This window comes from Lepidochelys kempii, chromosome 16 (assembly GCF_965140265.1).
Source record: "Lepidochelys kempii isolate rLepKem1 chromosome 16, rLepKem1.hap2, whole genome shotgun sequence".
Lineage (NCBI taxonomy): Eukaryota > Metazoa > Chordata > Testudines > Cheloniidae > Lepidochelys > Lepidochelys kempii.
The window spans coordinates 27017743-27041244 of record NC_133271.1 but is presented as its reverse complement, the minus strand read 5'-3'; the positions used below and the strand labels follow the sequence as shown (position 1 = coordinate 27041244).

General features: G+C 42.2%; 1 protein-coding gene across 4 annotated transcripts in view; it reads left to right on the top strand.

The window, feature by feature from the left end:
• NR6A1 (nuclear receptor subfamily 6 group A member 1) overlaps positions 1-23276 on the top strand; it is a 189463-nt gene extending 166187 nt beyond the window's left edge. For 2 of the 4 annotated variants that reach the window (XM_073314004.1, XM_073314002.1), the window contains 6 exons: positions 2345-2502; positions 3478-3705; positions 4421-4675; positions 11772-11893; positions 14741-14893; positions 15968-23276. In XM_073314004.1, coding sequence (XP_073170105.1) covers positions 2345-2502; positions 3478-3705; positions 4421-4675; positions 11772-11893; positions 14741-14893; positions 15968-16056 — 1005 coding nt within the window. In that variant the 3' untranslated portion in view covers positions 16057-23276. The remainder of the gene's footprint in view (positions 1-2344; positions 2503-3477; positions 3706-4420; positions 4676-11771; positions 11894-14740; positions 14894-15967) is intronic. The other 2 variants (XM_073314003.1, XM_073314005.1) reach the window with 2 other exon arrangements.
• The last annotated feature ends 226 nt before the right edge of the window (positions 23277-23502 follow it).

The following is a 23502-nucleotide window of genomic DNA, read 5'->3' as shown; positions in this document are numbered from 1 at the left end:
GTCTTTTACAACAACAAATAAGGAGTGAGCCCCGCCTGCCCCCTCCCCTTTGCCATGTGCAGAAGTGGTCAGCCTGCGGAACTGGTGCATTGGCAATCAGATTACCCTGTCAGTGTCTACCCCTGAGGAAACCAGAATGTGCTAGTGGACTCTCTCAGCAGACACTTTGCATTTGATCACAAGTGGGAGCTTCATGACTCTGTGGTAAACAATATTTTTGCTCCACAGGGGACACCACCAGGGACTTGTTCCTCTCCAACAAATTAGAAAGTGCAACATATACTGTTCTAGAGGAGCCCTGAGTTGTCACTCACAGGGCAACACTACTTCCATAGTCAGATCATCTGAACTATGCCTTCCCTCTACCACCACTCCTCTGCCTCGAGTTTTGCACAAGATTTGGCAGGAAAGGGCATGAGTTAATCTCATTGCCCCCAACTGGCCCAGATGGTTTTGGTTCCTTCCCATGGCATTTTGGGCACCGATCACATTCCTACATTTTCCTATCTCCTGACTCAAGGGCATGGCACTATCAGGCATTCCAGCCAACGGCTGCTTCATCTCAGAGCCTAGTTTTTGGATGGGCGTCATCCTTAGAGCAGTCATGTTCTGAAGCTGTGCAGAATGTCTTTCCTCATAGGAAGGATTCCACTAGGAAATGTTACCTAGTCAAGGGGAAGCATTTATCTGGGCCTATTTCTCCAGGCCTGTTCCTCGAGAAGCAACAGGTATTCCATTCATTCTGGACTATATTTTTTCCTTGAAGACAGCAGGTTTGCCTGTCAATTCGTTATGGATCCGCTTGGCAGCAATCAGTGCATACCATCTGCCTTCACAGAGCTACTTGATCTTTGCACACCCTCTAGGCCTTTCCAGAATCTGCTAGTCAATCAGAACCTTTCTGCCTATTTTAAAAAAAAAAAAAAAGCCTCATGCTCAATGGGGCTTGAACCTTGTTCTCTAAACTAATCCTCCTTTTGAACCATTAGCTTCTTGCTCCATGTCTGTCTTATTCCTGAAAGTTGCATTCCTCGTAGCCATCACCTCATCCAGGAGGGTTGATGAGCTTGGGGTATTGATGGTAGGTCTTCCTTATTCTGTATTTCATAAGGACAGGGTTTCATTATGTCTACACCCTAAATTAATTCCCAGAGTAGTCTCTGCGTTTCACCTGAACCAGTGTATCCACTGACCTGTGTTCTTCTCAAAACCTCACACATCCTCAGAAGAAAGGCAGCATTCCCTTCACATTCAGCGAGTCTTAGCCTTTTACCTGCAAAGAAGGGAAACAATCAAGAAATCCCATAGCAGAAAGGGTCAGAGGTCAGGATATATCCTCTCAAAGAATCTCAAAATGGGTCTCTGGGTGTATTTTGCTCTGTCAGCTGTCTGATCTTCCCCTCATGGGGAAGAGCGCAAGCAACATCTATGGTGTCACTTCAAGAGGTGCCTCCATTTCATATTTGTAAGGGAGCTACATGGAGCTCAGTCCATACATTTGCTTGACACTGTCTCTTGGTGCAGAACTCCTCTGCTGATTGCATCTCTTGGAACATCAGTCCTTCATTTGGCTCTGCCATCTATGACCTAACACACTCCTCTTATTCGAGTACTGCTTGTCAGTCACCCACAATGGAATGCACAAAGGGACCAGCTATCGAAGAAAAGAAAGTTACTTACCTTATAGTAACTGGAGCTTCTTCGAGATGTGTGGTCTCTATCTGTATTCCACTTCCACTACCTGCCCTCCTTCCCCTCTGCTTCGGAACTTCTCTGATTTGCAGTGGAGAAGACAGAGGTGGTCGGTCTGCCCCGTGCTTTATCTCCTCTGTCGGAGGCATGAAGTGAGCCGGGGCACATGTGTGGACCAATGGATGCTGCTTTCTAAATTCTCCAGTTCCTGGTACGTGGAGCACATGTGTACTCAGTGGAACACAGATAGGGACCACGCATCTCAAAGAACCTCCAGTTTCTATAAGGTCAGTAACTTTCTCTTTCTGCCTTACACTCTCATTCTGGCCTCATTTATACGAACTTCCTTCCCTAAGTAGAACCACATTGACTTCACTTGGCTTGTACTGTTATGACTGGGCAGTCATATAATTCTGTAATCCTTATTTAAAAACAAATCCCTCATTAGTAAAAAATAGGAAAACAATAAGAAAAGCATGGAAGATTTTAAGTGTGTTTGAACGTTCCTCCCATATAAAAGATCCCTCTCAAGAATTCTAGGCTTTAGTAATTTTTCCACACTAAAGCAGCAGTACGTGCAGTTCAGAGCCTCGCTTAACTCTGTGCTTGGCTGGAATAAGGCTCACTAACTGTCGTCATTTTTACCCAAAAGATATCCGAGGAGGAGATTGAACGAATTATGTCTGGACAAGAATTTGAGGGGGAGGCAAACATCTCTTGGAGTAACAATGGAGACAGTGACCATAGTTCTCCTGGGAATGGAGTTTCTGAGAGCAACCAGCCATCACCTGTTTCTACTCCGTCTTCAAGGTGGGAGTTTCCATTGGAAGAATTTCAGATGAATGTAACTCTGCCTGTATTTCCCTGAGGGCTGCATTTTGGGCCAAAAGTGAAAATGAGCATTTTGATGTGTAACTCAAACACATCTTGCGAATGCTGACCTCTTTGTAAACATATTTTAGCTAGAGACATATACACTGTGTTAGATCAATCCAGTGTGATCTGAGAGTAAAAGTCTCATGAAAGATTGACAAAGAAACGTTGTGTTAAAGGTCTTACATTTAAAGCAAATATTTTAATCTGTTTTAATACCACTTCAGATTATGAAAATCTGAAAATTTTATACACATAATTTACCTTTCAGTATTAATGCTGTCTGTTTACTTTCTTCCGTTTCATTTTGTTTGTATGTTGAAAATGAGCTAGTCAGCTTATTTGATTTTCTAATTACTTTATAGTTTGTGTTACTCTCAGGTTCGCATCCCCTAGCACATTGTTTCAGTACTTGGGTTGCAAACACGGGAAAGAATGTTTAAATGCCAAACCAACCCCCCCCCCCAGCCCTCTTTCCGTCCCCCCACACATACATACTCTTCCATTATCAGTTGTTTTAAAAATGTAAATGAAAATATTTTTATTCATAGGTTTTGTAAACCTTTTTATTCACAAACCTAAATTCTGGGCCTTTCAGTAAGTAGAGATGGAAATGCTTAGCACAAACCTTGGCTATGTGATTTAATCTAAGAATGCTTTCTAAGCGGCAGAGTTTTTAGAAAATCACAGTAAATGGAACTAGCATGGAGGTCAGGCTGGACATGATGCAAGTATGAAGCAGCTTGTCTGCATGCTCTTGATTGCTTTCACCACAGAATTTAACCAGAAGGGATTTTTCATCCCTTTTCTTTTCTATGAAGCGTTATTTCCATCTGTCCCTGAGCTGGATGAAAGATTGTAATGAATTAGATGGAGTTTGTCCAGTCTTTTAAATAGATCTTCCCTTTTCAGTAGGTCTGTGGAGCTGAATGGATTCACTGCACTCAGGGATCAATATATTGGGACTCCAGTGTCCACGCACTATCAGTACCTACCGCACCTTTTTAACTATTCTGCTCACTCAGCTCTGATGCCCCCACAGACCCGAAGCCTAGATCCCCAGTCACATAGTCTTATCAATCAGTTAGTGTCAGCTGAGGACCTGGAACCACTTGGCACTCCAATGCTTATTGAAGATGGGTAAGTGCACGTGATTTGGTGGAGTGAGGCTGCCCTGAGCCGCTCCATTGTAAAGCCGGTACTGTCTCTGTATGCACAGCACATGGAACGTGCATAAATTGTTATTGGGGGAACACCTTTTGAGTATTTAAATTCATAATAACGTATTTACAGATCTCTTAATTTTGCATGTGTATAGGTAATTAAATAAACTATGCCTGATTCTGAAACCAGTAGCCAAAGAATGTCATCCAAGGGCTAGAGCTGAGACTGTGATGCTAATGTCTGTAGGCTGAGAGGATCTATTTCACAAGTGAAATCACTTTTCTGTTCTTTGCATAATAATTTGCACATCTTTGGAGTACAGCGTCCGCTTCCCTTGTAAATGGGAAGCAGCAGCAGCTTGTTAATCTGTCTGGTATCCAGGACTGCAGGAGGCTTCCTGAGAGCAGAGCTGCTGGTAGAGTGAGAAGATTGCTAGTTAGGTTCAGTCAGCATCTGCAGGGATGGCATTCTTCTCTGGGGAAAACACAGGTGCAGGGATGGTACCTTTCATCACCTGCTATCTGTGGGCTCAGGAGCAGAAAAGCCAGCAGTCAGTTTCTGTTCTCACCACTGGGTGACACTGTGGTCACCAGGAATTAAGACACACGCAGATGTTATCTTGTTGTCCTGGTGCCTTGTGTTCCAATGTTTTTAATCCGTTTTTATGTTTTCCTATTAACTGTTACTGCAGGTATAAAGTGACTCAGGCAGAGCTGTTTGCATTGCTGTGTCGTCTGGCAGATGAGTTGCTTTTCAGGCAGATTGCTTGGATTAAGAAGCTGCCATTCTTCTGTGAACTCTCAATCAAGGACTATACTTGCCTGCTAAGTTCCACATGGCAGGAGCTGATTCTGCTGTCCTCACTAACCGTTTACAGTAAACAGATCTTTGGTGACCTTGCTGATGTAACCTCCAAGTACTCTCCCTCTGATGATGAGCTGCACAGGTGAGGTGGTGGGTTAAATCTTCTGGGGCTGTAGCAGTATCTAGTCATTTGGGTTGGGGGGAGCTGATGGGGGGAAGAGGGTCTGTTCCTGGCTCTGTCACTGACTCACTGTTTATCCTTGGACAAGTCTCTCAGCTGGCATCTCACTTTCCATCTTTGTATGAAGGGATTATAGTCCCCACCCTTGTAAATCACTCTGAAATCTTTTATATGTACGTGTAGGGATCATTGCTTAAGAGAAGAAATTTTTGGTGGGGAGCATGTGGGCAAAGGAGGGGTACCTTCCCTTTCTACCCATCTCAAAATCCCTGCGTGGGGTTGGTTGTGCGGAATGCCCTCTGGATCTTGTCAATCAGCTGCCGAAGGGTTGCCTAGGGAGTGATGCCTGCCACTCCCCAGGAGTAGGGTGCATTCCCTTTGTTCTGCCTGTAGCCCTAATTCCAATGTTGTCCTTAGGCCTCTCCGTCTCATGAAAGCCATTTAGATATTTGAAAATTAAAGTCTATTTGTGGAGGTGGGCAATTACTCAAAACTGTAATAGAAAGAATCGACTTTCTCCGGAAAACCTTGTCAGAGAATCATTGAATATCAGGGTTGGAAGGGACCTCAGGAGGTCATCTAGTCCAACCCCCTGCTCAAAGCAGGACCGATCCCCAATTAAATCATCCCAGCCAGGGCTTTGTCAAGCCTGACCTTAAAAACTTCTAAGGAAGAAGATTCCACCACCTCCCTAGGTAACGCATTCCAGTGTTTTACCACCCTCCTAGTGAAAAAGTTTTTCCTAATATCCAACCTAAATCTCCCCCACTGCAACTTGAGACCATTAGTCCTTGTTCTGTCATCCGCTACCACTGAGAACAGTCTAGATCCATCCTCTTTGGAACCCCCTTTCAGGTAGTTGAAAGCAGCTATCAAATCCCCCCTCATTTTTCTTTTCGTAGACTAAACATCCCCAGTTCCCTCAGCTTTTCCTCAAAATTCATGTGTTCCAGTCCCCTAATCATTTTTGTTGCCCTCCGCTGGACTCTTTCTGTGCACAGGTTGGCCTCCTTTCAGTGTGCTCCATTCAAGTTAGCTTGCTGAGGAATGTCATTTCAGCTCTGCTCTCAAGGGTGACAGGCATAAATGGGAGAAAGTCAAAAGTCTGTAACATTGCAACATTTAAATCCTACAAAGCCTTAGCTGGTGTGAAGAATTATGAATGGGGATATAGCTCTTGTATTAAAGGACCCTTTTGAGATTCAGAGCATTGGCTTGGTTTTCAGAGGTGCTGAGCCCCCACAGTTCATTGATTTCAACTTGAGATATGGAGACTCAACACTTCTGAAAATCAGACCCTAAATATGTGAAATATGCCTTATCTGCATTCCTAGCACACATGATGTTCTTACAACTTACCAGCGCCACTTCTGTTGTTTGTTTACACTTCATTTCACTTGGGACTGTGAAATTAAACGAGTCCATTTCGCTTTCAGTTTTGAGTGCCCAAATTTTGAGTTTTAAGGAAAAACGTCTAGTCTAGTGACTTGTGATTTCACAATCAGCTTTGCTATCACTTTTGAAAATCATGGCCCTTGCTCTTGCCACGTGGTTGTGATGTTTGGATTTCCCTGTACGCAGGGAAATGTTCAAAAATCTCTTAGTTTAAAAAAATACCGTTCTTTTTAAATGAGGATTTCTCTCTCGCAAGCTTCCAATTTTTATTTGTATAAAACATAAATGTCGGGTTTCAACTTATGTCTCCTTTAAGACGACTCATCTAGAGCTAGTCTACGCAGAGTTTCTGTGCTAATTTAACATCAGGGCTCAAACTGTAGACGAGGCCTTAAATGATTCTCAATTTGAAATATCCTTTTGAAACCCGAGATAGGAAAAGGGGCAGGTCCTGTGAGATCAGAGGGAGAGATCCCATGACTTCAGTTTACTTTTGTCATTGAAATGGCTGGTTTCATTTTCTTCACATCCGTCTGAGCGTATATAGTTCACAGAAGTTTGCCCCAACTATTCTGATGGAATATGGCAGATTTCTTAAGCATTCTTCTGAAACTCTCTAAGATGCTTCAGTGCATTATTTCAGATTGCTTTTTATTAATTGTTTCCTCAGGGTTGATATTAAGACCTGATGAAATTAAAGTGCAGTGAACTTTAAACAAAAATTTGGGGTAAAATGATTCATTTCTAGATGTTTTAACCCAATCAACCAGCAAAAGCTTGCTCCTGGGGCCTTGCCTGACGCACTGTAGTACTCGCAGTACTTATGCTGTGAGGGTAAGGAAGAGGGGCACAAATTGGGAGTAATCCCTGCACGTAGTACAAAAAAGAATATGGCACAACACTGAGCAGCTGTACCCTATAGTTCTAGTTTCATCAGTGTAGTTCCTTTTAACTACTGAAGATCCCCCTCGGACAATACAGATTTTTCCCAGCGTTCTGAAGAAAAGCAGAGAGTGATAACCTAGTGTCAAGGCCAGTTTTCCCATAGAAATTCTTCCTTTCTTCACCCTAGGATTGAGAGGAGAGCCCCTTTATGTGAGGAATTACTCAGGCTCAAAGAAATACTATATAAATATTGTAAATAACCACGAGATACAAAATGACAAACTTGTTCGCAAAGCTTCCCAGTTAGAAGGAGAATGAAGAACTGATCACACAGCTAGTGACCTTGTTTCCACAATATTATGTTATTAATTGCTATTTCATTGTTTTTGATTACATAAATTTAATGATGTTGCAACTTAGCTGACACTGCAGAGGAAACAGTGCTATCTGATGCTCCAAGTGATGACCTGCCTTTAATTCATCATCTTGGTCAGTTTTCTTTCTTCTGTAGTCCGAGTCCCAGACGATTCTTGTTTGGATAGCAGAGAGACTGACAGCATTGTGACAGAACATTTGCAGGATTTACTTAACTGGCTGCCCAGCCTCCCTGTTAATATTTGACCTTCTGTGGCTCTGCCCTTGCTGGAGCTGGTCGTTGTGCCATGGTAATTATAGGATGGTAAATCTTGAGTGTCATTTTATAAATAATCCGTGATCTAATAGACATTCAAAGTGCAACGAGTGCAGCTTCAATGAGGAATCTCACAGCGAGAGCCAAGCACTTACTCCTGTGTGCAGGTTTGCTTATGCTCAAGCTCTCCCTCTCAAGGCCCCAAAAGTTGATGTGTATAAAATATGAGGCAGACCCAAAATGAAAGAGAGATAATAAAGGAGTCGTCTTAACCCTTCCGACTCTGCCAATTTCTAACCTGCCAGCCTCAGGGATGCTTTAGAGAAGATCTGTGTATTTATCCAAGGGGTTAAAATAATAGATATGTTCTGACAGTGGAATGGTTCCTTTAACTTCAGTTACTGATTCAGCATTTAAACTATCACTACTTGACGTTCGCAAAAAAGTGGAGACGTAGCTTTACCAGGCCATTTGGGAGGAAGGAGGAGTTGTGTGAGGTGCACAGCTGAGGGACCTACATGTGCAAGTGCCCACTCAGTCATGCAGTCATCTTATTTCAGAGTGAGCATTTTATTTATAGCTTAAAGATCCGTGTGCAGCAGGGCAGCAGTAACAATACTAAGCTGTTGTATTCGAGTGAAAGTCTTAGCAGCGCTCTCCCATGTGCTCATGCCAGTGCACTCCTGCCCTCCTGTCTTCTGTGGGAGCCAAGTGTCCCTGGCTGGCTCCTCCCTGACTCTTTAACACCTAGCCAGCAAAGAAGCAGCTCTAGGCTTATTCAAGAGGTTTTCTCTCCCCCAAAACTACGCCTTGCCTTTTCTTTTTTATCTTTAATTACTAAATCAGTGTGTGGTGTTTCTTCCTCCTGGTCAGCCTCTTACTGGATTCTGGGATTTCACAAGTCTGACAGAGAGCTAGGTTGCTGCACCAGCCACTGGCCAGCTCAGCGCTGCCCTAATGAGCATGTGCTGCTCAAAGTGCCTTTTACACTCCGAGTTACTCTTGGCTTTGTAACGGTCGTTTCTATCAGCCAGCTGTCCCTCTGGGGAACAAAAGCAGTGTTTTTTACTTGTGTCTCCAGCAAGTAACACCAGAGGCCATCTCTTCTGAAGCAGTCACTGACTCTTCATTGAAACATAGGTCTGCATGATCCTCTCATATAAACCAGTGTAACCCCAGTGAGTTCACTGGGGTTACCTGGGTGTAACAGAGGGTTTTATTTGGCTCTCTTTTCATGGTAGAGCGGCTCACCGTAATGATTCTCCAATATTCATGAATGACTGCTGTTGTCTGAGATTCATGTTGTCTGTTAGCCAATTTAAAAACAATATGCTGATCTAAGATGCCCTGGCACTTAGAAGGTTGTAGTTTATTTCTGTACCTGGCTATAACCGTGACTGCCAGTATATAAGTAGATGAAAAATGAATGAATATCATCAACTTTTTCATGTTTTAATTCTGATTTAAACTGCTGGCAAAATGGTGTTTGTTTTCTAGATCAAATGTTTAAATCTCTGGAGTCTAGTAAAAATGCAAATAAAATGCAGGGCAGCTTAAACTTTTTACCGTCACTCCTGCTCATACATAGCTAGGAATTAGACTGGTGTAAAAGCTGTGAGGCAGACAGTGTGTGGAGGAGTCAGTGCTCCAGAAGGAATAGGGCTGTGCAAAACAGAACAGCTTTGTTTGAAAAGGGGAGGAATGTATGCACAGAAAACCAAGACTGTTCTTCTGCAAGCATGAGAGAAGAGCTCTCCTGGATTTATGGAAGTGACGAGTGGTCGGTAAAAATGTGCATGTTCAAAAAACAATTAGACCCAGCAGAGGATTGTGAGTGGTCTTTGTGCTCATTAACTTCTTGAGCTTTGCAATCTTGCACCTGCAGGATTTTTAATGTCAAGTTGAGAGCAAGAAAATTGTACAACTTTAGATTAGCCGACAAGGCTTTCATCACTTACAATATTACTTCCCTGAAGAACTGACCTAAAGTTCAGACAGCTTGTTTTCTCTTCTCTGAGGTCAAACTCCACCATGCATTTTACAAATAACTTTGAAGTAAACAAATACACGTGCCAAAATCAGATGATATTCAGTGAAGGGTGGGGGGTTTATTTTTCTTCTGTTTTTGTTCAGAGATGGCTTTCTGGCTGTGCTCTGGTTGTGCACTGTATAATGCCAGAACACACAGCTGAAGCTTTCCTGAACACTTCTGTCTCACTGCTAAAGATTTATGCCACATGCTATTTCTTCCAAACTAGCCTTTATTGCTTTAAACCACATGTAGCAGGAATGGCTACTGGCCATTTGCACAAATAGAACACTGAAATATGCGATCTGTACTTTCAGCTCCTCATGAATGTCACTTATGCCATCTGTTTGTCTACTGTCCTGTGATCCAGTCACCTGCAAGCAGGGGTCCTCTCAGACTCCTCCTGCAGAAATCTAGGACTCCCTATGGGACTAGGACTCTTCACTACAGAGTTTCCATTGAGGTCATTCCCATAGCTCTTAAGAGACTGCACTCACTGGACTGTTGTGAGCCCTTCCCAACCTACTGTATTACACGTCCCTCCCCATTAGCAAGTTCTTTGGGCAAGTGTCCTAGCTCAGAGAGAGAGAGTTGCAGCTTGTTGTAAGCAAGCTACACGTACCTTGTGTGTTTTCTTTTCTTGGAAAGAGTTCAGCACCTCCTCCTAACTCTAAAATTGCTTGGACGTTTTCTCTCTCATGCATCAGACTCCCACGTTTGCATGTAATCTCCTGCTCACCTGCTAGTTTAGAGCTCACATCTGAAGCTTTGCACATCAGCACATATCCATGTGCCCTCCATGTTCAGTTTCATTCTGACATGGTGGGGTACAGCCATGCTGTTGGAAATGGGGGAGGAAACCTGTGTCCAAAGGGGACAAACAGATCACATTTATATCACCTGTAGTCATGACATGACTACATTGTGTGACTGGTGAACATCTCACCTGAGATGTTCTAACATCCTATTCCTACAGCCTGCATGGCTAGGAGAAAAGTTCAAGCTGGGGAGGCTGAAGGCAGCTAAAAGAGGGCTGGAGCTGAGAGAGAGAACTGGGGAAGTGCTGGGAAGGTGAGTGGAGGAGGATGGCGTGATTTTTTTTTTCCTGTATAAAGCCTTAAGAACAAGTGGCTGTGTTGAAGCAGGCAGAGTGCTGTGTAATGTGATAAATGAGTGCCCTGGATCCAGCGTGAAGGCCTAGGGTGTCCAGGACCAACCATCAGATACTTAGCACATACTGAACCTGGCAAGGCAAGCCTGATTTTGCTGAGTCTGTTCCAAGATGAGTAGCAGGAACAGGAGGGACAGTCTATTCTTTCCAAATTTCTAGACTAATTTCTAAATAAGAGCTTCTGAAAAATATCATCTGAAGAAAACCACTAAAGCTTTTGAGGTTTTCCTGTCCCTGTGTTCAACCCTTCCTTTGTCCTGCAGCCCACATTTTATGATGGATACCTTGTAATAGTGAATAACTATAATTTAGCTGGAAGTCGTATAAATTTCACCAAACTTCCTAGATGGACCTGCACAGTTGATGGGTCATAAAATACAGTATAACTATTACTGAGTGTATAATAATAATACTATGCACAACCCCAGAGCTTTCTGTCTAAGGATCATCCCATTACACAAACTAGTGAATTAAGCCTCACAACGAGCCTGTGAGGTGGGGAAATATCTTCATTTAAATATGGGGAAATTGAAACAACAGGATTAGTAACTTGTCCAGGGCCATGCAATAAATCATTGGCAGAGCCAGGAACTTCTAATACTTGTTTCTCCCAGTCATAGCAACCTAATACCATGACCAGGCATCACATATCCACAAGCAGCTATGCCAATATACACCAATGTGCACCCACAAAATCCCCATTTTCCTTAAAGGTCTGATGTAACTGGCAAATATGTTGTTCTGAATCACCTTGTAACCAGTTTTGCTTCTCATGAAGAGTGTCAACAGACCTGAAGCTTCTGGGTCTCTGATTTATAATGCAAGGTATTAAAGTATTTTAAGCGCCGTAGAGTTTTAGTAAGTCACTAAGCTCCCTACTTTTAATTGCAAAGGGCCTCTCCTCTTTGAGTACCCTGTTGTGTACATCAGTCTCCCTTTCCTTCAGATTCAGTGAAGAGGGAATGGAGGTGATGGAACGGCTGATCTACCTCTACCGCAAATTTAACCAGTTGAAGGTCAGCAATGAGGAGTATGCATGTATGAAAGCCATTAACTTCCTAAATCAAGGTGAGTGGTGGAAGAAAGGGATTAGTCCCACTGGAGTAAATGACTAGTCAATAAGCTAGTCAATCTTTGCTTCCTTTGGATGATGGGGAGAGAAAGGGGGGGGTCCTAAATCCAAACTGAAATGGACTCCTGAGCATTAAAAGGTTTTTGTTTTTGCGATTGCACAGTTAAAGCCATATTAAGTGTGTGCTGTTTCAGACACCTAAATGAAGCAATTATAGAGGAAGTGAAAAGGATTCACTTTGCTTGATCAATTTTTAATGCCTTTAATCGTAGACGCCAAGGACAGTATGTGCGTCACTTTAAATACGTACCTACTTTACCAGCAGCAGAATAAGAACAGAGCAGAGTGACTGATGAAACCTTTCTAGATAAGGCCTGAATGACTGATTACCTACCAGCTGTTGTGGCAAACTTCTCATCGTGCGCAAGGTGCATGTCATCTGAAAATTTTGCTGCTCATGGCGGAAGGGTCTGGGCCAGTGACACTCAGACCTCAGTGGCTCAGGAGCCAAATTAACGATCAGTATTACCCAAAAGAGCCACAGTTGTGTGAATTCACTCTGTGTGTTAAAAGAAAAGGAGTGACTTGTGGCACCTTAGAGACTAACCAATTTATTTGAGCATAAGCTTTAGTGAGGTACAGATCATTTCATCGGATGCATCCAGTGGAGTAATTTAATTTTATTCTCCCAGCAAAATTACTGACCAAGTATCATTTTATAAATTACAATTGGCTAATAACATAGTAAAAGCATCCTGATTCGTTAATAACTTAGATGGGTTAATAATTAAATCACACAGTGTTTTAATAGCATGTGCTGCAAAGAGCCGCAGGAGATGCATTGAAGAGCCACTTGTGGCTTGCGAGCCTCAGTCAGAGTATCACTGGTCTAGGCATTTTCTGACAGGCAGCAATCAAGACAACCAATTTGCATCACTTTTTTCCAATTTAAGCTATTAGCTTTGAAAAACCTTTGTGCGCTAAATGTTGGATAACCTCACTGGCATGGTTTTCTGGATTCTTCATCACTGTGTTTCCCTTCACCTAATACTTTTGTCTGACATTTTTTTTAAGAAAGTGAAAATATGCATTTTGTCCTTTAATATGGTGCCTAATGCAGTAATATTGGCAGGTAATGAATGCTGCCTAATACAGGACTGACTCCATGTTTGTGGTCAAACACAGCATTTCAGAGCTGTCCATCAATTCTGTTATGAAACTCCTAACACTTCAAAATTCATGAAGTCAGCATAGAAATAACATGCAAATGGATTCTGCAGTGGCAGGGCCGGCTTGGGGTGGCAGTCAGAAAGGGGCGGCAGAGTTTCCGCCACGGTGAAAATTCGGCGGCAGCTTCTCTCTCCCCTGCTGTCCATGGCGGCAATTGCTTGGGGCGGCAAAACCGGTTGAGCCGGCCCTGTGCAATGGTAGTCCAGGGTGGGAAGTTACTGGTCTTTTCTCTGAAACTCTGCCATGCTGAAATTATTTGGAAGGTTCAACTTCTTCAGTAACACTTGGTATGGGTCACTCCAGTCTGACACCATGGTGTGGTTCCCATGTCAGTACTCGTGTGTGTATGATGTTACTGCACATGTATGAAGCATGTTACCACAGGTCTGTGTGTTGCTTGTGCATAAATGAAAAGCTATTCAATGGTACTAGCCTCATAGGTGAGTTTCAAAAGCAGTTCAAGAAATAAGAACCACTGGGAATTTTCCGTACCACAAGGAAGTGTTCTACTTTGCAAGGATATGCTGAAATCCCCCTCCTCCCCCTGGTTATACCAAGTGTTTTGTGCTGACACTTCAGTGTGTGCCCCGGCACAGATTCCGGTTTGCTTCCCTGGACAGTTTCCTGACACTGGATGATAGACTTCTTTAGCTGTCTCCATTGTTTTCCAAAATGTATTTTCATTAACTTCCTGTCTTCTTTTATTTTTAGTTGGAGTTTGCAAATTTTTTATGTGGAATACCTGAAAATTATTTTTAAAGGTCAGCTTTTGGACAGCAAATAAATGCTCCTTCCCTTGTACAGTATTTCTGAAGAACAATACTGAGCCTCAGAGGAGTTGCATATTTTGCCTATTCTTAATTTATTGGATCCCTTCCCATGACATCAAGTAGTATATAAATGTCATTGATCGTGCTGAAATACATTCAGAGGGACTTTCTCAAATTATTTTGCTAGCATTGAAATGTCTACTTTGAGGAAATTGTTTGACATTTGGAAACGCTAAATTTTAAAATAAAAGCTTGGCAAGTTTATAAAGCTCACGTGGTGAAATTCCTAAACAGACGACACCCTCAATTACTGATCTGAACACTTCCCATAGAGATGAGACCATGTAACTAGAATCAACATGCTGCTTTCTGTGGAAAATCTTATGTTGCACCCTCTGCTAGGACTGAAAGCCTTGACATATAGCTACTTTATAAAAAGGAAGTAGAGATTTAAGGTTGCTAGAGCTGTTATCTTCTGAAAGGTTCATGATCTCTGAGCCTGAGCAACTTAGGACATTATATGTTCTCATCCGTGTCCCTTATGAAAGGAAGATCTTGTACCCTCACATCTAATCTGAAGTGTGTACATGTAGGAGATACTCATTACAGTATGTCCTGGAGGAGGAGGGTGAAATTTTAATCCTGTGGTGACTATAAACGTGAAATCTCTGCTCAATAGCATTGTATAATTTAGGTAGATTTTGTTAGACTGAGTTTTATAAATGGATTTGTCCTTCCATTTTACAGTTGCTGACTCGAATAGTGATGAGGAAGAATCTGAATCTGGTTTTGTTCTAGTGTTACAGCTGTTCCCAGTCACTTAATTCTTATGTTTTCACTCAGACATTAGGGGCCTGACGAATACATCCCAACTGGAGCAGTTGAATAAACGGTATTGGTACGTGTGCCAGGATTTTACGGAATACAAGTACCCACATCAGCCAAACCGTTTTCCAGATCTAATGATGTGTTTGCCAGAGATACGATACATTGCAGGTAACTTTTTGATCTCTTCTCCCAGCTGGCCCCTGTGTGAATCGTTAAATCTCTTTTAAAGGAGACTTTCTTCTTTTTATAATTAAACTCCTAGCTACTTGGCTGGACAGCAGTGCCAGTGTGGGACCTTTTCTATGTGAGCCTTTCTCTACCAGGCTAAACCCAGTGTAACAACTGGGTCTGGTTATAAATAGCTCCAGACATCTGTGTTTACAAATAGTGATAAACTCCAGTTCCTAGGTTAGGGAGTAAGAAGGCATATTCTTTTCTCACAAATAACGAGCTCTCCTTAGTATCTTGATCGAAACCTCCTTAAGGTCTTAATTTCAGACTCAACTCTGAAGTATCTTCTCTGCTGCAGAAATAACCCTGATCTGTAGATGGCATAGGCCTCGTGGGGAGGAGCTCGCTCTGAGTCTGGAGATGGCACTTGCATACCGTAGTGAATATCACAATATAAAAGCCTAGATAGGCTTGAATGAAGTCCCCAAATCTGAATTTCCCTGGCATTTGGGTTACTGAAATCTGCATGTGAATTTTCCATCTCAATGCATCATTAATTGGCTCTAGAGGAATTATTCCAGGATCTTCATGAGAACATCAGACATTTGTACCTAAATGTTAAGATAATGAACACAGATTATTTGCAATTGGGAAGAAATGTTCTTCCCTGGGGCACGTTGATCAGGATCTGCGTGTTTCACCTTCCTCTGTCATACCAAGCAGGATTGTCCACTGGCACCAGGTGGACACATCACACACAATCTATTCATTGTGATTGACAGGGGAGGTTGACAGGTGGGATGTGTTCTTTCCCATCTTCCATAAATATGCTTCCATTATGGGGAAATCATTTTTATCTGACTTCGCCAACGCACTTAGCTTCTGTTCCACTCTTTAACACATCCTGTTGTTTCCAAAAGAATATCAAATGTCTAATGTAGGAATTGGGTGATTTACTGTTTCTCTAAAGGTTCAAGGTGAAACTGTCTCCAATGTCACCAGCTTGTTGGAGATGAGTGTTTTTTAAATCTGGCTCAAGAATGGCAGCTAATTCTGATTCTTTCTTAACAGGAAAAATGGTGAATGTCCCTCTGGAGCAGCTGCCCCTCCTTTTTAAAGCCGTTCTGCATTCCTGCAAGACAAGCGTGAGCAAAGAGTGAGCCTTCATTGCCCCGAACCCATGCCTTGCTCTGGTGCTTCAGGTGGGGAACTGGCTCACATGTGAAGAGAGAGGGGGGAAAAAAACCATGATCAAGGCAGTAGAGAGCTGCTGAGACAAGGTGGCAGGTAGCCCTGTCACTGTAGCAAGAATCTTTTGTTTTTGTTTTTTAAACTCTTTTCCTATATATTTATTTCACGACAGAGTTGAATGTATGATCTTCAACACAGTGCACATGGTTCTGTATGAATGCAGCAGCTGCATTCTCTTGCAGTTTACAGAATGTAAAGATGTTTAATGTTACAGTGTTTGTTAGGGTTAGTTCTTTTGTATTTGGGGGGCTGGGGGCCGATATGACTAAGACTACCTCAATGAGAAGATGCTGTTCATGTACTGATCATTTCATGATTCATATCCAAAGTGTTTGCCTAGAGAGCAAACTGCCTCACTCCACTGGGAGAACTATTAGCATCCCAAATGCTGGAGAATATTGGAGGAGTGTGGGCATCAGAGAAGTGCCAAGCTTCAAAAAAGATAAGTGGGGGCAAAGGTGTTACCCCAAAACCAGAATTTGGGTACCCCCAGAATAGCCAACCTGTTCTCATTAAGTGTGGGTCTCCAGGGTGGCTAAGGGAATACTTGGAGGACACAGATACAGCCGTGGATAAATGATTGACACAAGCAGTGTTCCAAAACAAGGCACCTTTTGTTGAACAATTTCTTGACACAGTAACAATCTAAACACAAATCCCTCATAAGTTAAAGAGCACCTCAAACCACATTGCCTTATAGCTTGAAATGATACTGAGCGGATGCTCCCTGCTTCAGATGGTCAGTCTGTCGCAGGTAGCTGACAGCCATTTTTAGATGTCCATTAGCTTTTACACGTATAAACCCCTTTCACAGTCCACACACACATGCATACATCTGTATTAACCCCCCCGCACACGCAAACACTAGACTATGTTATAACTATACCGGTTACTCTGTCTGACCGTACTCAGCTGATGGCACAGTATATTTCCCTGTTTTCTTTCTCTCTCCACTCCTCTGCTGCGTCCTTCTCTTCTCCCACTGCTTACTGCTGCTTCTCCTTCGTCTCACCCTCACCTCTTTCACGCCTCTCTCTGCCTTCTCAGCTCAGCTGCCTTCTCAACTGTCAGCTGCTGCTGACTTTTATACCCTACTTTGCTAATGGTCACACATCCGTCATTCCAGTTGGCCGTTACTTACCTCAGTGTTGTGATCTGTCATTTGTTGTTTACCACTTCCTAGTGCTACATGACCTGCAGCTGTCAGCCAGTGGTGGAGTGACTCTTGCTTATTTAAAATGGAAGCCAGGAATCTAGGGATTTCAAAATGGAGTTTCTCTGGAATCAGAGGGAGAAATTAAGACTTTTTTTGGTCAACTAGCTAAACTTCATCAGTTTTCAAATGCAGCTCTCATGATGTAAATTGGGTCCCCCTGAAATTCTGTCACGAGAATTGCAGCATTCCAAGGCTGAGAAAGACCCCTAACCCACATTCCCCTTCCCAGGGCAATGCAGAATTGTTCGTTCTCTCTCTCTCTCTCTCTCTCTCCAACTGATGCATGATTATTCCCTCACGACTCTCCTACCAAACTGGAATTGTCGTAATTAATAACAGGCTTTGAACAGGGAGGCAGAAATAAACCAGGCAGACTGCAAATAATTTAATTATTGGCTAAATGCTATCTCTTAGAATCACAAACTGGAAAAGCATTCTAAGAAGCCTGGGCAATATACGTTCTCCATGGCTAAATCTGGCCTAGTTTTTAAATTACTCCAGTGAAGAGGATTTCCTACTACAGTAGTTACAAGTAGTTGACATCAGCGAACACTTCAAACCTCGCAGCTTCTGTCCCTCCTATGGATAAAATAAATGACTTCTGATAAGAGATTTCAGTATCCTCTGCTATTGGGTGTCTGTTGACCCTTGGAGAACATATGGGTATTAACCAAGTGCTGCATGTACCATTTTATTGCTTGGAGGGGAGAGTAGTAGGAAAACCTGGCTCTTAGTACAATTCATGTATATTACTTGGTTCTAATTCTCCCAGAATTTAGATGTTCCACCCAGTAACTTCAGTCACTTGCATTACATCAAAAATGCTGTACTTGCTGCTGTTCAGCTGTTTGATTAACAACATGTATTACTGTCCATTAAGCCTCAGTGTCCTCCATGGCTTCCTGTAGCCACACAATTGCTAGCTGGGGAAGATTTCTTTCCCTGTTTCCATCATTCATATATTTATGAAATCCCACTCATTCTAATAGGCAGCCATGTTGCCTTTGCTGAATTTTCTGCTGGGACCCTTAGTTGTAAATCTGTTTTGAGTGGTTACATTAGGCTGAGACATTTTTGAATGTTAAAGAACCTGCTATTTTTAAACTACCTTGAGTTCTTCAGGAAACAACTTCTGCTCTTCTGGGATGGGAGAAACCATTCTTATATTCTTGCCATCCTCTATCCAGTCATGACACATCAGAGTGTATGGCACAAATTAAATATGTGGTCAGGAGAAGCAGTCTTTTCTTCTGAACAAGCCCCTGCTCTCCACTGAAGTACTGTACCTGCTAGTGGGTAGAAAAGAACTGGGTGAACAGCAGAAGCATATCATTAAGTCAACCCCAAATGCTACCTACAGACTAATGGAATAGCAACCCAACAGTCATTGGAACTTGCTAGCTTGGCACATCTCTAGGTCAGTCAACAGTTATTCTGTACGATAAGTGCAAATGGGTCCTGCCTCCAAGAGATGAAGACTACTCCATCCAAAACCATCTCAGCAGAGACAAGCTGTTGACTAACCATGTAGACCAAAGGCAGTGTTGCTCTCTTTAGTTCTGCTTTGTGGATCTTCCCACTTGATTGTTTCCCTTGCTTTAGGTAGTCCACTAGCTACTGATATACACTTTCGTAAAATAAGATGTTACGGGTAACAGCTGCTGGGATCAGCAGAAGTCCACTTTTATATCACTTGACGAATCCAAAGTTAGTTTCAAGAATCTCATTTGCTTTCTGTTTATAAAATGAGACAAGCACATATTTCTCAGGAAAGCCTTCTGCATTCAGTATATACCTCAAGTATACATGGGAAGATTTTAGTGTATCTGTTTATTTCTAAGTTAGGAAATATTGACAGCTTTAACTTTCATTTTCAAATAATTCCACATGATACTTGTATTACGGGTTATTTTCTGGCTTGCTTACACATTTCAGGAATAGTTTAACTGCACAGAAGTAATCTTATTCCACAGTTATTAGATTATTAATTATTGATGAATAAGGGTTTGTTTTAATTAGAAGATCTCTATGCTAACATTAGAAAACTTGTTTTTGCCAAATACCTGACAAAAACATCTAGTTTGTACTCTGTCCAAAATTAATTGACTCCCCAAGAAAATGCTGCACAAGCAAAGATTTAATAAACTTGATGGGGATGGAGGGGGGGGATGTGCTACTACTTGCAACTGTGTAAACCATTTTGATAAATGTTGATTGGCAGCAGTATCTGTTAACAAACCCCCATGTATCGCAGTGAGCATAAAAGCTGTGCTAAATTCACAAGCTAGAACGAGACTAACATACCGAACCAGAACCTAACTCACTGGACAGTCGTTAATGTTTTCTGCACCAAGTCCTCTAATGACTTGTGTTTTTTAAACAGGGTAAAGTGAATGTGTTGCATTGCAAACTCAGGTATTATGATGAGAAGATAGGAATGTAGCTAGAAATGTAGTGACATTAGGTCAGTCACTAGATGTATTTGTGAATTTGGTTTGAAGGACATCCAGAAAAGTTGGAATTGTTTGTCCCAATCTTCACATAACATTCGGTTTACAGGGAACCATATTTTATTTGTGCTTAATGCTAGTTAGGTGGGGATGTTCATTATCTTTGGTGTCTGCTGTTGCTTATCTGGACTTCTATGACAGAAGACTCAAACGATAATAATCATTTTTGGCAGAATTTTCTGCCAAGACAAGTCAATATTTATCTCTGGTTTGAAAGATAACTCAATCGACCCCATCCTTTCCTTCATAGTATTTGTGCAAATGTAAATCTGAAGAGTTTTTTTAGTCCAAACAGATTTTGGGATATAAATTTGAAGTGCATATGCTCACATATTCAGAGGGGGACTCAGTCTGGGAATCGCAAATGAACAAGTTTAAAGTTCTTGTAATCTGCTCCAGGAAACACTCCAGGTTCTAAGCATCCTCTCTCACCGATCACTGCGTTGCCAAGAAGCTGCTGCTACCAGCGAATGGTGTTACTCCATTAGCTCAAGCGGCAAGGTCAGTGCTTTCAGTTCTGAAGGTGCTGGACTTATGCGCTAATGACCTGGCACCGCAGGCCGTGATTAAAAGCCCGCTGAAGTCAGTTGGAATCTTTCCACTGGCCCTCAGTGTTGTGAATAAGGCCATAGAAACACAACTTGAGCTGAAAGAGTAAATTTTTACTCCATTAGCTTTAGCAGTAGTAGGCTTTTATCCTCTGTGGGGACCAGCAACTAGAAGGGGACATAACTCACAAGCCAAGTGTGTCATGCCAGCAAGAGATCAAATCCAGTTATAACTATAAATTGTTAGTTTCATAAACACCATGAACGTTGGGTTCTCACCAAGGGGGAGGGGCCTATCAGGTTTACATTCAGCAGCACCAATACAAGGAGGCAAACTTACAACCAGAGATGACCCTATGGCTACCAATAGTGGAGGGGCAGAGTGAGGGCAGAAGCTTCAGCAATGTTACTGAGCATGCTCAGTACAAGCCAATCAGCAAATTGGGGGGGGGGCAGCATGTGACCCTGCATGACCCTCCCACTGTGTCACCTATGCTTACAACCATGTGTAACACATTGTTGTCTGTCTGTGTGATGCTAAACATTCCTTTAGCACCACTGGCATCTAGAACGGTCTGTGCATCAAAAAGTCTCGTTTCTCAGGTTGGGGCATCAGCAACAAAGAACAGCACTGTTCTGCTCTCATTTCCTGCTGCTTGTCAGGTTTGTGTGTTGAATTGCTTGTGGGGAAGACAAGAACCTTCCAAAACATAGTGCATGTAGGGAAGCCACCAGTGCAGCCCCAACAGTGCACACACTGTGTGAAGAGATGAAATGCCTTTTCCTAAGCTGTGCCCAACGCCTGAATGTGTGAAATATGAACACCTAATAGGTACCATGTGGTGGGAAGAAGCTGAAGTCTTCATTGCAAATATTAATTTCACATGCACACTTACCACTCTTTGAATGTTAATATCTTGGCCACTTTAACCCTTTCCAGCTCACTCCTAAAGCCTTTGGACAATACTATAGAGTAACACTTGCTTTTCAGTGGTTCGTGTAGCTGTCCACTTTTCCATGTCTTCAGGTACTGAACTTTCTTATCCACAGTTGCACAGGCATAAAGACCAAAGAGCAGACCACATGTTTTGAAAACTTACCGATTAAAAATGCAGCTCTTGTGGATTAAATGTTCAGTGTTGCTGTGTATATATGCCAGTTTAGAAGCTGAGTATTGAATACCTTCATCACTGAAATGAAAATGGCCCTACTGTGTCAGGTTTGTCAGTTCAGATATTTATTGATCCCCTTGAATATGCAAAATTGGGCTGGACCTCTGTCAAAAGCAGATGTTCTAAGATTCACTTCCTGCTTCCAGCCAGCTCAGTGTCCCAGGGGAGCCTTTTCCCAATGCTATGGTGCTTTTGCTTCTTGTCAGAGCCCAAAAGTGCAAACACAGCTGCAGAGTTGAGGTATAGGAGGTTGGAGATAACACCTCAGAGAGGTTCAGTTCAAGAAGTGGGCAAAGAGCTGGGGGGCTAACTCTGCCTGATCTGTTCCTATGTCCCTTCTGAATATGTGTGCCTGAGCACTAGGAGGGACTCTGCTATGCACAGGGCTGACACGGAGAACCTGCTAACATAAATGAGAAGGTTCACAACAAACGGGATTTTCCCCTCTCCTGAGTAGGAAGACTGGAGACTGCTTTGAGTCTTGCTTGTTGTCTGCCCTGTATGTCCCATACTCTGTTATGTTGCTGCATTACAGGATCTGTGTGCTGGTATGAACAAACTCTTCAGACTTCGGCACAAAGCAGTGATGGTCATTTCTGCTTATTGGTTTTAAAAGTCCAGTCCTTCAAACCAATCTTTTTTTAAAAAACTTGAATTTCTTTTATCTTTAATACTTTTTAAAAGGAAAACAACAACAAAAATCCCTCCTGTGAATGTGCTATCACCGTTGGTTCATTTCTTCTGCTTCGTCCTTGGTTTTGATTTGAAGCTATGAAGCTCGGTGTCTGTGATGATGATATTTCTGTATTTCTCAGGATAAGAAGCGGCAATCATCCCTGCCACATAAAAGGCAGGAGAAGGGGGGAACTTGGGGAAGTAGTTTAAGTATGAAGCCAATTTGTAAGTTTTAGATGATGTGTAAATCAAAGATGACACTACATAAGATGTCAGCGTCGAGCTGTGGTGTTTCTTTGGGTTCTCAGTGCGTTGCTTGCAACGCGCACAGAAGCTCAGGGATATGTATTTAAATGTGACCCACTGAAACCCTCATCTTGATGTTGCAACAGTAGCTTCTTTCATGGCCTGTTTGGAAGCCCATTATAATCTCAGTAAGCATCTCCACATCTGGATTTTGGGAAGAAAAATCTGGCTTTATTTGTGCGGAGTTCTTACATCAGTGGCTTGTGTACAGTCAGTAACAACAAATAACAATTTCCTTCGGACGTACATTGCCTGTTCTGAGCTATTGCAAATCTGTAAGAAGACACTCTGAGTTACATCAGGTCAGATGCTGTGACTGCATGGATTATAATCATTAGCGTTGTCAGTCTGTCAGGGCAAACTGGTGAGAGAATACTGATGTGCTGACAGGAGAAAATGTCCAAGATGGTTGCAAACTGCAGGGGAAATCTTGGGATGGCCTGGAGGTGTCCTGTAATAACCCCTCCCCCCATTAAGGCTTCACTAAACTTAACAAAAATAATAAAATATAGAAATGCCCTCCCTCAGCCCAATGTACCCAGCAGTGCCCTCTGATCTTGATGGGCATCTTTAATGCAACACCTAGGGCTGTCAAGTAATTAAAAAAATTAACTGCGATTAATCACACAGTTAATAATAGGATAACATTTAAATATTTTTGGATGTTTTCTATGTTTTCAAATATATTGATTTCATTTACAACACCAGAATACAAAGTATACAGTGCTTGCTTTATATTTTGTTTTTTATTACAAATATTTGCACTGTAAAAAACAAAAGAAATAGTATTTTTCAGTTCATCTAATACAAGTACTGTAGTGCAATCTCTTTATCATGAAAGTTGTACTTACAAATGTAGAATTATGTACAAAAAAACTGCATTCAAAAATAAAACAATATAAAACTCTAGAGCCTGCAAGTCCACTCA